This window comes from Strigops habroptila, chromosome 2 (genome assembly GCF_004027225.2).
Source record: "Strigops habroptila isolate Jane chromosome 2, bStrHab1.2.pri, whole genome shotgun sequence".
Classification (NCBI taxonomy): Eukaryota; Metazoa; Chordata; class Aves; order Psittaciformes; family Psittacidae; genus Strigops; species Strigops habroptila.
Genome location: NC_044278.2, coordinates 122233214 through 122247306, shown reverse-complemented (window position 1 = coordinate 122247306; position 14093 = coordinate 122233214). Strand labels below are relative to the sequence as shown.

The 14093-nt window shown below is 61.7% G+C and overlaps 1 protein-coding gene across 2 annotated transcripts in view; it reads left to right on the top strand.

The window, feature by feature from the left end:
* The window catches only part of PDE2A (phosphodiesterase 2A), a 52620-nt gene that overhangs the window by 18664 nt on the left and 19863 nt on the right, over nt 1-14093 (top strand). The window contains exon 2 of one of the 2 annotated variants that reach the window (XM_030476004.1): nt 4033-4093. In XM_030476004.1, the coding sequence (XP_030331864.1) occupies nt 4033-4093 (61 nt within the window). The remainder of the gene's footprint in view (nt 1-4032; nt 4094-14093) is intronic. The other variant, XM_030476005.1, reaches the window with a different exon arrangement.

The window sequence follows — 14093 nt, the reverse complement described above, 5'->3', positions numbered from 1 at the left end:
GGGTTTGTTTGGTGTGAAATAAGGGTTAATATTTACTCACTGCATGAACTTTGCTCCCTTTTAAGCCATTAAACACCCGCAGCGGAGCAGGGCTGGAGGCCCAGATCCCTGGGGAGAGGCAGGATGTCACCCAGGTGGGAAGCAGGGAAAGCACCATGGGGAGAATGGAAACATCGGGAGCACGGATGGGAAACGCTCCTTTGCCTCTCCCTGGATCTATTCCCTGTGCCGGTGCTGTGTGTCCCACATCAAGCCGTGACATTCCCTTCCAAGGGATGCTGTTCCCGAGGGATTGTGTAAGCCGGGGAGCTGGAGCAGCTCCTAATTGTACCGGAGCAGCCCATAATTACACCGGGTCATTAAGCTGAATGGGGAGAGGCACTTTGCTGAACACACACTGGCTGAACTGCATTAATCCCTGTGCCTGCACCCGTGTCCCTGCATCCTTGTGTCCCGCTGCCCCATCCCCAGGCATCCCTGTGTCCCGGCATCCCTGTGTCCCACTGCCCCACCCTCAGTCCCCCTGTATCCCTGCACCCGTGTCCCCTTCACTGTCCCCAATTCCCTCTATGTCCCTGCACCCGTGTCCCTCACCCCTGTGTCCCTGCATCCCTGTGTCCCACTGCCCCATCCCCAGGCCCCCCATGTGCCTGCATCCGTGTGTCCCTGCATCCCTGTGTCCCACTGCCGCATCCTCAATCCCCCTGTATCCCTGCACCCCTGTGTCTCCTTCACTGTCCCCAATCCCCTCTATGTCCCTGCACCCGTGTCCCTCACCCCTGTGTCCCTGCATCCCTGTGTCCCACTGCCCCATCCCCAATCCCCCTGTATCCCTGCACCCCTGTGTCCCCTTCACTGTCCCAAATCCCCTCTATGTCCCTGCACCCCTGTGTTCCTGCATCCCTCTGTCCCTGCATCCCTGTGTCCCACTCTGCTGTCCCCAATTCCCCTGTGTCCCCGCATCCCTGTGTCCCGCTCTGCTGTCCCGAGGCCCCCATGGGTGGCAGGGAAGCTGGGGACATCCCCACACTGTGTCCTTGTGTGGCTCAGCAATGGCTCTCTGTCCTCCGGGCAGCTGTGACCTGGCTCCGTGCGTGGCGCTGGTGACAATGACGTGCCAGCTCCTGGGGGGTGACGCTGGGCGCCAGCCGCATGGGGGGGGACCTGCTGCATGCTCGGACCCACGTCTGACCCATGGGGCAGAGCCAGAGGGGATGCTCAGAGACCATCTTCATCGGGGGGTCCCCAGAGCTGGGGACCTCGGGGCTTGATCTTGGGGATCTAGTCCTTGTGGTGGCCTGGTCAAGGAGATGGGAATGATGAGAGCCTGCTCCATGGAGCTGACTCCTGATCGCTGGGATGGGGTGGGAATGGTGAGGTGCATCCTCACCCAACACAAGGGTGCTGTGCCCCAAACCCTCGGTGGGGTTATCCTGTTTTCCATAGAGATGAATCCCAGAGAGCCTGGACCTGGACAATTCCCGCTCGGTGATGGGGGGAAACTGAGGCTGGAGTGGAGGAAGAGCCATGGCAAAGGGTGAAGGAAGGAGTGAGGTGACCATCACCCTGTGCCATCACCCGGGACTGGTGCCATCACCCTGTGCCATCACTGGAGGCTGGTGCCATCACCCTGTTCCATCACCCTGTGCTGGTCCCCATCACCCTGTGCCACCACCCGGGGCTGGTCCCCATCACCCTGTGCCACCCCCCTTGGCAGGACGCGGTCCCGGCGCTCCAGGCCGCTGTCCCCGGGTCCCGGCGGGGTCTGGCCGGTGGGAGCCCCCCGGGGTGGCCACTAGATGGCCCCGCGGCTCCGCCATCGCCCCGAGACCCCCGCGCTGGCCCCGGCACCGCAGGGAGCGGGGGGGATGCGGGGACCGGGATGCGGGGTAGGGGATGTGGGGTGCAGGGAGCAGGGTTTGGGGGGCAGGGAGCGGGATGTGGGGTGCCACATGCGGGTGCAGGTCTGAGGTGCAGGCTGCAGCACACAGCAGGACCCTGCTGCTGTCAGGCCCCCAGGGATCCTGGCTGAGCCACTCAAGGGCGCTTTCGGGGGGCAACGGGGCATTCCCTGTCACCCCATGGGGGATGCTCATAGGGGTGAGGGCACCGTGGAGCTTCTCTCTCCATCCCTTCAGGGTTGTTTCTGCCTCCACCAGCACCCATCAGCCCAGGTTTGGTGGATTCAGTGTCCCCCCTCCATGACGCATGAGGGGTTGAGCCCCTACGAGCCACCAGCGAACCCCCGCAGCACCCTGGGGAGCAGCAGGACTCTTTGGCTCCTGGTAGATGTGAGGCAAAACCAGGGACTTTCACATTCACTCTGGTTAAAGCTTCCGCTGTGCAGCTCCTGCATCCACCCGGGGTCTTGCGTGTGTATTCTCTGATGTCCGATAGCATGGCTGTGCACGCAGCGTTAGTGCATTGGGGTGTTTGCATAGCCTTGGAGTAAGGTGCTGGGCACCCTGAAAAGGGCCCTGGCACCCTGCAAAGGGCCTTGCACCCCACAAAGGGCCCTGCTCCCATTGGATTTCCCACCCCATCCATAAGCCTGACTGAGGAATTAGCTTGAGATGAGCTGCTGAGCAGCTCCTGGGAGAGGAGCAGGAGCAGGAGCAGGAGCAGGAGCAGGAGCAGGAGCAGGAGCAGGAGCAGCGCTGGCCATGGAGGAAACATGGAGTGAGCCAAGGGGTTCACTGAGGTTGGAGGAAGAGGAGGAGGAGACCTTCCTGCCCCTGCCCAAACCTTCCTCCTCTACCCGAGGAGATGGATGGAGGTGGGATGGTGGCTGTGGCAGGGGGGCTTTGGGATAACATCTTCTTCACTGGCATATCCCTCTCCTCCCTCTTTAATCTGGGCACCGGCTCTGTTGCTTTTGGGGTGATGGAGCATCCGTCTTCTCCACGCATGCTGCAGCGCAGCAGGCCCAAGGGTCCCTCTATGGCTCAGGCCAAGCAGGGGGAGCAGCACCCCCAAAATCCTGATGATTGTCCCTGGGCAAAGGGTGGGAGAGGGGTCACTTCCCACTGCAGGCAATGGGGATGTATAGGAGGATGGGGGTGAGCAGCTCCTGCACCCCTATGGGGCTAAAATGGGGGTCCCTCCTATTCAAGAAGGGGATGATCTCCTTGATATTCCCTAGGGATGGGAGGAATGGGGGGGTCCTGTCCATACCGAGCCCTGCAACAGTCACCCTAAAGCCAGGAATGGACATCACTGCCTAAAAATGGGGTGAAGCTTCCAGTTCCCAATGGGGAAGGATCGGGGGGGGGAGACACCCCAACCTTCTCCTGGGGCACAGCCCTTAAGAAGGGGTAGGAAGAGGGGTGTTAGGGGGTGACCCCTGCCCACGAAGGTGCCCCAAACCCCCCCAGGGGTTAAACATGGGATTTGGGGGGTGTCCCCCTTATCTGCCTCATAGGGGGCCCCCCATAAGGCTCCCCCAGCCCCATAGAAGCTTGCAGGGCCGTTGCCCCACAGCAGATGCGGTGCGGAGCAGGGTCCTATGGGGGGGTCCCCCTTATCTGCCCCATAGGAGACCCCCCCCACCCCAGGACCCTCCTCATCCCCCCAGGAGCCCGCGGGGCCTCTGCCCCGCAGTAAACGCGGTGCGGAGCAGGTCGGAGCGGAGTCGGAGCGGGGCCGGGGGGACCTTATGGGGGGGTCTCCCTTATCTGCCCCATAGAGGACCCCGCCACCCCGAGACCCCCCTTTAGAGCCCCCCAGCCCCATAGGAGCCCGCGGGACCGCTGCCTCGCAACGGGTGCGGTGCGGAGCGGGGCGGGGGGGGGGGCGGAGCGGGGCGGGAGGGGGGGGCGGCGGCGGGGCTCAGCCCTGGTCGGAGCCGGGAGCCGGGAACAGGGAACAGGGATCTGGGAACCGGGACCTGGGAACCAGGACCCAGAGCCGGGATCCAGAGCCGGGAGCCGGGGCCGGGGGCCGGGATCCGGAGCAGGAGCCGGGATCCGGAGCTGGAGCCGGGATGGTGCCGGGGCTCCAGCATCTCCTCACCGCCCTCCTTCAATTTTTCAGCCGGGGGCAACAGGTTTTCCTGAAGGCGGAGGACACCGCGCCCGGCTCCGAGGTGCTGCAGGTAGGGGCGGCGGGACCCCCCCCGAACCCATAGGGACCCCCTCGGGTCACCCCACACTCCCTTCCCAGCCGGGACCCCCCGACTCGCTTCCCTAATCCCTATCCCGACCGCCTTCCGTCTCATCCGGGTCCCCTGAACCTCCTCCCATCCCAACCCCACCCGGGACCCCCATCCTAATCGCTTCCCACCCCACCCGGGACCCCCGACCCACTTCCCTTCCCAGCTGGGATCTCCATCCCGGCTGCCTCCCATCCCACCCAGGACCCCCGACCCGCTTCCATTCCCAACAGGGACCCCCAACTCACCTCCCATCCTACCTGGGACCCCTAATCCTTCTCTTTTCCCACCCGGGACCCCCATCGCGACCGCCTTCCATCCCATCCGAGACCCCCATTCCAACTACCTCCCATCCCACCCAGGACCCCTCATCCTCCTTTTTTACCATCCGGGACCCCCATTCCAACCGCCTCTTATCCCACCCGGAACCCCCAATCCATCTCCTCTCCCCCCCAAGACCCAGGACCCGGGTGGGATGGGTGCACCGAGGTCTGGGGGTCCCCGGGTTTATACTGGGAGGTGTGGGGGGGGTCCGGTGTGCTTGTTGCGGCGGCATCGGGGGCTGCGGGACACCCCCCCCGCCCCGGGGCTGAGCTTTCCCGGGGGGCTGCGACCCCCCCTATTCCCGTCGGGAGATGCCGATGGGGAAACTGAGGCACGGAGCGGCCGGGGGGGTCCAATGGTGGGGAGCGAAGCGCCGTGTCTGTGTGTGCCCCCCCACACCCGCCGTGGGGCTTGGGGACACGAAGAGCTCCGTGTCCCCCGGAGGAAGGAGGCGGGGGGGGGGCGGAGGAAATGGGCTGGACCGGGCGGTCCCGATCCTGATCCCGGTGCCGATCCCGGTGGATCCGCCGAGCCGGGAGCCGGGACCGCGCCATGGGCACCCTCCAGGACACCGTGAGCCACCCCCGGGGGGTCACCGGGAAATGGGGGGGGTCGGTGGAAAATGGGGGGGATGCCTATGGGGGGGGTTGTATGGATTTGGGGGTGCGATGTGCTTGGGAGAGGCTGGGAATGCGGGGCTGGAGGTGCTGGGGTCCCCTCTGTGTCCCCCTGCCCTGCTCTGCTGGCAGCGTGTCCCCTATGGGGCCAGTCCTCGGGTTAGGGGGTGCTGAGATAGGGGGTGCCCCACAGCCCCCCCCAGCACCCTGCTTGAGCCCTCATCTCCCTCCTCTCACCAGCTGCATGTTTTGGGGTACAGGAAGCTGCCCCCCATCTGATCCTTAGTGCTCCTGCGCCTTCAGATGCACCCAGATTTAGGGGGTGACTTGGGGGGTGACTTGGGGGGGTCCCTCCAACTGGAGCGCTCCCATCCGTCCGTCTGTCCATATCCCTGATCCCAGTGTCCGATGGTTTGGGGGGGTGAGAGCTGTGTCCGTAGGGCTGGGGTTGGGATGGGGGGTTTCGGGGGGGGGGGGTCCTGGGGGGGGCTCCGGGTTCAAGGCTGGAGCGGGGCAGGGACATGGAGCTTTGGGAAGCGAAGGGAAGGAAACGGGAAGCAGCCGAAAGCTGCTGACGGAGGGGAAGGAGCGGAGCGGGGCTGGTCCGTGCTCCGGGGGGGGGGGCACTGAGCCCCCTGCGAGGGTTGGGGACATCCCAGCGCAGGGACAAGGGGGGTGGCTTGTACAGGGCAGGACAAGTGGCTTTCCCCATGGTGGGGGGGGGGGGTCCCTCTGGGTCCCAGCACCCGACTAGAGCCAGGGGGGTGCTGGGGGGTATATATGGGTGTATATAGGGCTTGGGGCTTATTGCCCCCCCCCAACCACCCCGCTTTGGCGTGAGGCTGAAGATGTCTGTGCCTCCTCTTCCTCCCAATGCAATTATGGGCTGACTGGTCCATGAATCAAAGCCTAATTGAGGACGTGTTGGCAGCCTGGTTAAGCAGGAAGGAGCTTGGGGAGGGGGCACGGTGTGCCCGGGGGTTTAGGGGTGTCCACGTTATGCCATAGGGATGGGGGGGGTCCACGCTGCACCCACACATTGGGGATACCCCACCTGGGTGCTGTGTCCCCCCATCATTCTACCCCACAGGTGATGCTGGCAGGGCTTGGGGTGCCGCATTGTGGGGCTGCCCCTGCCTCAGTTTCCCATGTGTGGGGCTGCCCCTGCCTCAGTTTCCCATGTGTGGGGCAGCTCCCGCCCCAGTTCCCATGTGTGGGGCTGCTCCTGCCTCAGTTTCCCATGTGTGGGGCTGCTCCTGACCCGGTTCCCATGTGCGGGGCTGCTCCTGCCTTAGTTTCCCATGTGCGGGGCTGCTCCTGCCTTAGTTTCCCATGTGCGGGGCTGCTCCTGCCTTAGTTTCCCATGTGTGGGGCTGCTCCTGCTCCAGTTCCCATGTGTGGGGCTGCCCCTGCCTCAGTTTCCCATGTGTGGGGCTGCCCCTGCCCCAGTTCCCACGTGTGGGGCTGCCCCTGCCCCAGTCCCCACGTGTGGGGCCGGGATCCGAGCGGGACACGCGTGTTCCCGGCGCCCATCCCGGTGCTTCCTCCCGCGGACACAAACACATCAGGCAGGGCCATAAACGGGAGGAAAAGGGCCGCGGCTCAACAATGCGCCCCGGGCGCTTCTTTCCATGAGGCGGGGCCGGGCCGGCTTCCTCCCCACCCCACCGAGCTGGGGGGGGCACAGGGGGACCCCCACATTGGGGGGGGTGCTTCCCAGTGTGGGGGTTCCACTGGCTAAAGCGCGGTGGGCACGGCGGCTCCAGGGGGTGGTGGGTTGTGGGTGCAGCATCACCCCACACAGGCGCTGATGTGGGGGGGGCTGCGGGGTTCAGGCTCTGAGTCCTGGTCCTCTCCTGCCCCATGGGGTCACATCGGGCTTGTGGTCACCTCCAGGCGTGTGGAAGTTGGGCTGGGATGTGGGAATAGCCTGGTCATGGTGGGATAGACATGCAAGGTGAGGGCAGGGACTGGATGGGGTGTGGGGTGCTCTTGCTGCACCCCAAGAGGGGGAGATGGGGTTTGGGTGCTGCTGCTGCACCCAGATATGGCGAGCTGGGGTTTGGGTGCTGCTGCTGCACCCCCCAAATGGGAGATGGGGTTTGGGTGCTGCTGCTGCACCCAGACGTGGGGAGCTGTGGTTTGGGTGCTGCTGCTGCACCCATGCAGGGGGTAACAGGGGTTTGGGTGCTGCTACCATCAGGTCCGGAGCCTGGGGGAGGGGGGGTTTGACCATTGGAATTTGCTGCAAGGGAGGAATTTCTCGCTCCGGCCCCGCATCCATCCTTGGCTCTTTGGAACCCCACTGAGGCATTTAGCAGGGAGCTGGTGGCAGCGGGTGGGGGTCAGGGTGCTGCGGGGAGGGCTGGACCCGCGTCTCTATTGATTCCCTGCTGGAGCATCCATGGGAAGCTCTTCCCTACAGGATGGGGAGCCAAAGCAGCTCTTGGGGGTGACTGCATGGATGTGGGGATGGGGCTGGCTCCTTGCTGGATGCAGCCGCATCCCTGTGGATGTGGAGGGATGCAGATGGGGAGCAGGGCTGGTTCTGAGACTCCCTGTTCTTGGCTCAGGAGAGGGAATGGCTGCTCCCAGCCTGGCTCCATCGGGATGCTGCCAAATCCAGAAGCGAATCCTCCCTGGCAGCAGGAGCAGGGATTTTCTCTCTTCCTTATGGCTCAGTCAGGTCCCTGTAAGTGCATCCCTGCGGCTCTGGGCACCTTTGGGTGCTCCGGGCATGGATTTGGGACCAGCCATAGACGAAGAGGTTGGAAATCAGATTCCAGACTGGGTCCTGATCCATTAAACTCCAGTGCTATAAACCTTATCCATAGGGAACCATTTAATGGTGGATTTGTGCTTCCCTGGGCTGTGCCTCAGTTTCCCCATTGGAGCAGCGAGATCCCCGCCATTCCCATACTCCTTCCCAGTGTCTGAACACTGGATCCCGTATCCAAACCCTCTTTTATATGGAACATATAAGAGGTGCTGGTGCCTCCAGAGCAAATTCCCTGAGGAAAAGCTCTGGCAGCCTCGGTCTCACTCCGGAGCATTGTCCCAAATTGAATTCCTTCCCCATCTGCAGATGGCCAGGAATTCAATTTTCCCAGATCCCATCAGAGGCTGATGAACGAGCTCCCCAATCACTGCACAGATCCCATTAGTGCTGGCTGGTGCCAGGTGGGGATCCGGGAATGCTGCGTCCCCCATTCCCATCCCACCGCTCCCAGTCCCCACCATGGATTTGGCTGTCCCCATCCATCCAAACCCCTCGCTGGCTGCATCCCAGAGCTCCTGGAGGCTTTGCCATGATGGTCCAGAGCAAATTCAGGCCAGGGGAGCTTTGGCATGGCTAATCCAGCAGGAAATGTTTAGGAATATCCTTAAAACCCAGCCGGGAGGTGCTGGTGGCCAGCGGGGACAGGAAGGGACTGTGTGCCAGGGAAAACCTTCCAGGAATGCTGCATCCTGGGGATGGTCATGGTGCCAGCTCCATGGATGGGTGATACAGGACTGAACAGGCTCCTTGTCCCCTTTCCTACAGCAAGACATGAGTTAGGGATGGGTGATATGGGGCTGAGCAGGGTCCTTGTCCCCTTCCCTATGGAAGGACATGGATTAGGAATGGGTGACATGGGGATGAGGGTGTCCTTGTCCCCTTCCTTATGGAAGGACATGGATTAGGAATGAGTGATATGAGGCTGAGCAGGGTCCTTGTCCCCTTCCCTGTGGAAGGACATGGGTTAGGAATGGGTGACATGGGGCTGAGGGTGTCCTTATCCCCTTCTCTATGGAAGGACATGGGTAAGGGATGGGTGACATGGGGATGAGGGTGTCCTTATCCCCTTCCCTATGGAAGGACATGGTTAAGGGATGGGTGACATGGGGCTGAGCAGGGTCCTTGTCCCCTTCCCTATGGAAGGACATGGGTTAGGGATGGGCGACATGGGGATGAGGGTGTCCCTGTGGTGTCCCTGTGGCGTCCCATGGGTGCAGGAACACCTTGGACGCTGCCCAACCATTTATCAGCTCCTGCCACTCATTTCCCCCCAATCTAACAACTTCCTTCCCGATCCCGTTGGAGCGACCCCGGCCCCTTCCCGCTCCAGCGCTCATTACCCACCGCTCCTTTGGCTGTTCCAAGCGGCCGCGGTGTTCCTGGCGACGGGAAATCCTTGAGGAGCGCGGCCGCGGGCCAGGGCGTTTGTCCCGCCCGACACAGGGACATCAACAGGAAGCGCCCTTGACTGCGGCCGCGTTCCAGAGGCCGGGATGCGGGGGGATGACCCGGGGAGCGGCCCCCGACGTGTCCCGCGATGGCGCAGGTCGGGAATTGTGCTTGGAATAGGGAGATGTGGCGCTTGGGGACAGCGGTGTCCGCAGGGAATGGTGGGCACAGGGTCTGTGCAAGCTGCTTGTGCAAATACCCTGTGCAAATACCCTGTGTAAATACCCTGTGTAAATACCCCGTGCAAACTGCCCAGTGCAAATGGCCTGTGTAAACGCGTTTGTAAATGCCTTGTGCAAACGGCCCCGTGCAAACAGCCTTTGCAAACAGGCCTGTGCAAATACCCTGTGTAAATACCCTGTGCACATGCCCCGTGCAAAGGGTTTCCTCAGGCAGTGCAAATGGTCTGTGTAAATGGTTTGCACCGCTCGTGCAAACTGCTCTGTGCAAATGCCTGTGCAAACTGTCCGTGCAAACAGCCTCGTGCAAAGGGTCCATGCAAACGGCCTTGTGCAAATGACTTGTGCAAGTGGCCTTGTGCAAATGCAGTGTGTAAAAGCCTCGTGAAAACAGCCTTTGCAAACAGCCCCGTGCAAACGCCTTGTGCAAGCTGTTTGTGCAAACTGGCCTGTGCAAATGGCCTTGTGCAGACCACCCTGTGCAAACCTCCTTGTGCAAATGGCCTGTGCAAACACCCTGTGTAAACCTCTCCATGCAAATGGCCTTGTGCAAACAGCCGTTGCAAACACACCTTTGCAAATAGGCCCATGCAAATACCCTCTGCAAACGGCCTTGTGCAAACGGCCTTGTGATGATTGCCCCATGAAAACCCTGTGCAGCCCTCCCTGTGCGCAGTCTTGTGCACGTTGTCTTGTGCACGTTGTCTTGTGCAAACAGCCCCGTGCAAACAGCCTTTGCAAACGGGGCTGTGTAAATACCCCGTGCAAACTGTCTTGTGCAAATTGCCCCATGAGAAGCACCCTGTGCAAACCTCCTTGTGCAAACCTCCTTGTGCACAGTCTTGTGCAAACAGCCTTTGTAAAGAGGCCCGTGCAAACACCTTGTGCCGGGTACTTGTGCCGGGTACTTGTGCATCCCGGCGCCGGTCGGGTGATGGTGAAGGCCAATGTGAAGCGCGGAGGATGCGCCAAGGTCCGGGGTGACGCCGGGCTCGGCACATCCCATCTCACCCGCACCCAGCCCCGGGCTGGGGCACTGAGCCCCGGCAGGCTCCAACGTGCCTTGTCCCGGTGCGGATCCCGCAGGCTGCATCCTCCAGCCCGGGAAGGCTCAAGCGGCCCCGCTGGGTGCGGGCGGCAGAGGAGCGCGGGGAGGCGGGAGGGGTCCCAGGGGGCTTCCTTCCCGTTCCCGCTCGGTATCCCCCTCGGGACGATGAGGTAATCAAGGAGCTACCCCGGGTTACGGGTTGTTGCTGCCGGGTTAGATTAAAGCGATGGCATTCGGGATGGAAAGCAGAGCCCCGAGCCGGGATGGGCAGGCGGGAGGTGAGGGATGGCTTCCCAGCAGAGCTGGCGCTTCTCTCTGTTCGTCCAGCCCTCCATCCCTCTGTCCAACCCTCCCTCCATCCCTCTGTCTATCCCTCCCTCCAATCCTTCCCTCCATCCCTCCAGCCGTCCATCCCTCTGTCCATCTAGCCCTCTCTCTATCCATCCCTCTGTCCATTCCTCTGTCCATCCCTCCCTCCCTCTGTCCATCCATCCCTCCATTCCTCTGTCCATCCCTCTGTCCCTTCCTCCCTCCCTCTGTCCATCCATCCCTCCATCCCTCTGTCTATTCATCCCTCTGTCCCTCCCTCCCTCCCTCTGTCCATCCATCCCTCCATCCCTCTGTCTATTCATCCCTCTGTCCCTCTGTCCATCCATCCCTCCATCCCTCTGTCTATTCATCCCTCTGTCCCTCCCTCCCTCCCTCTGTCCATCCATCCCTCCATCCCTCTGTCTATTCATCCCTCTGTCCCTCTGTCCATCCATCCCTCCATCCCTCTGTCTATTCATCCCTCTGTCCCTCTGTCCATCCATCCCTCTGTGCCTCCACCCCTCCATCCCTCTGGCCCTCCATCCCTCCGGCCCTCCATCCCTCTGTCCATCCATCCCTCTGTCCATCCAGCCCTCAGTCCATCCAGCCCTCAGTCCCTCTGTCCATCTGTCCTTCCCTCCATACCTTTGTCCCTCCATCCATCTGTCCCTCCATCCCTCCACCCCTCTGTCCGTCCACCCCTCTGCCCATCCATCTTTCCCTCCATCCCTGTGTCCATCCACCCCTCCATCCCTCCATCCCTGTGTCCATCCCCCCCTCCATCCCTCCACCCCTTTGTCCATCCATCCCTCCATCCTCTGCTACCCTGGACCATGCCGCAGGGATGCAGCTGGGGCAGCATCAGGGAAGCCCCCTCCATATCCCCACCCCTGTGGAGAGGATTCCCAGGGGAAATATGCCTGTGGGGCTGGGATCAGCACAGAGATGGGCTGGCAGGGACATCAGCAGCACCCACGGCAGAGCAAAGTGGGACCTGCTGCCTTCAGGAGCCTCTCCCTGCCCCGTGCCTCAGTTTCCCCTCTCTGCCTGCACCGGGCTCGTTGTCAGCTCCGTGTTGCTAACACAGAGCCGGGGCTGGGCTATATTTAACCGCTGCAGCCATGGACCATGCAACCGGAGCAGGGAGGGGGGGGACCATCCCTTGGGAATGGGAGCAGGGCCTGGGGGGCTCAGGGAGAGGCAGGAGAAGGGATGAATCACAGCTCGGGGCTATTTATAACAGCACCACATTGCTCAGCGAGTGCTTGGCCCGGGCGGCGCCGGGGGTGGGGGGGGGCTCGGCAGGCACCGGCTGCTGGGGCTCAGCCTGGGGGGCTCGAGGGGGGCTCGGCTCTTCCCTATGGATTCTGGGGGATGGGGATGGATGTGGTGTCACTGTGGTGCTGGAGAGGTGGCAAAGGGTTGGATGGATGTGGAGAGATGGTGTGATGGGTGTGGGATGAAGGGGGTCCTGGTCCAGCATCTTCCTCTGCAAAGAGGACATGGGATGGGAGAAAGGGATGGGGAAAGGCAGAGCTGGGGCATGGGAGAGGACCCCATGTCCCTGCCTGTCCCCATGGTCCCAAACCTGGTTTGGGGATAAGCAGGGAACTTGGGGGCTCAAGGATCAGGCTGGGGACACCGGGATGGGTGATGACAGGGACACAGATGTGGTTTGCTCTTTGCCTGTCACACATACAGAGATCCAAAGGCTGTCAGCTGCATCCCATGGGAAGAGCCCAAGGTGGGAGGGATGCGATTCCCTGCAGGCCACCATCCCACCCCATCTGCCACCAGAGGGGCTCAGGGCAAGGCAATAACTGGGGTGATGGGGGGGCTTTTCCCTACCACAGACCCCAATTCGCTGCATCCCTCACTCTTGAGCATCCCCTACTCTCGAGCATCCACATCCCTTTGCTGGGATGCAGTGTCCACCCATGGATGGGGATGGTTCCTGTGGGATGTGAGTACCAGGAAGGGATGTGATGCCATGGGCACAGATCTGCACACTCAGCATCTCGGATGCTCTTAATCTGATTTGGGATTTTCCCAGCTCGGGAGTGAAATGGTCCAGACAGAGCAATGTCGGGCTCCATCCCGCAGGCGATCGCTCACGCCAGGGGCTAACGCACTAATCCACTTAGGGAATGAATTGGGATCATTTCCCTCGTGTTCCCAGGTGGATAAAATCCCATTGGGAAAGGCAGGAGCTGAGCAATGAGGGTTCATGGGGAGACAGACACCCCCGAGCTCCATTCAGTAATTCACTGGCAGCTCTTATGGCAAGGCTGGGCTGGAAGCTCAGCTGGGAGATGATTCATCTCCTTCAGGATCAGGGGCTGCTGATCCCACAGGGATGGCACAGGGAAGGATGCAGCAGGAGCCTGCTGATGCCAGCGCCCTCCCCACCCTTGGAGCCAGCACCCATGGTGGGATCCATCTGGGATGCAGATCTGCTCCCATCGGCCCAGCATCCTTGTCCTCAGGGATACCCAGCCCTGGCCCCCTTTGCAAGGCAGGATGGAGCCCTGCATCCCAGCTCTGGGTGCAGGATGCTCCCAATTGCTGGCTGTCCCGTGCCTCAGTTTCCCCTTGGATAAAGAGGAGCCCAGTGGGTGGCACATCCTGGATTTGGGCTCTTGCTGGAGCTAATTCCATTGCCAAGTGCCCAGGTCCCCAGAGAGAGACCACGTTTTCCAAGCAGGATGAGCATCCCAGTGGGTACCACTGCACTGGATCTGGCTTCTGGATCCAGCTCCAGGAAGCTCTGGGCAGTGGAAGCATCATCCTATGGGGGTGAAACCATTCCCATCCACCACCTTGGAGCACAGATCCCAAGACCTGGCACACAGGGAGGTGAATGTGGGATCCCCCCATTCCCCATTGCAGGCGTGAGAGGAGCCTTTCCACAGGGGAAGCCAGCCAGGATGGGATTCCTCTATTCCATAAACATCCAGAGGGGCCAGGGGGAGTGAGCATGGGGATGGATTTGTCCCAGAATTCCCCATCCAGCAAAAGCCATGGTTTTGCTATGGGTGTATTCCCTCCACTGGGAAAGATGCTTTTCCATTCCAGTGGGATCTCTTGGAGCCCGAGGAGGCTGGGATAAGGTGGGGGGGGTCCCCATCATTCCCTGGCTGGGTCTGGGATGCTGCTGCTGCTCTCCAAAGGGAAAAGGGGAGGAAAAATAAGTGGGAAATAAACAAGTTTCCATAGGGAAACCTCCAGAGGTTTGGCT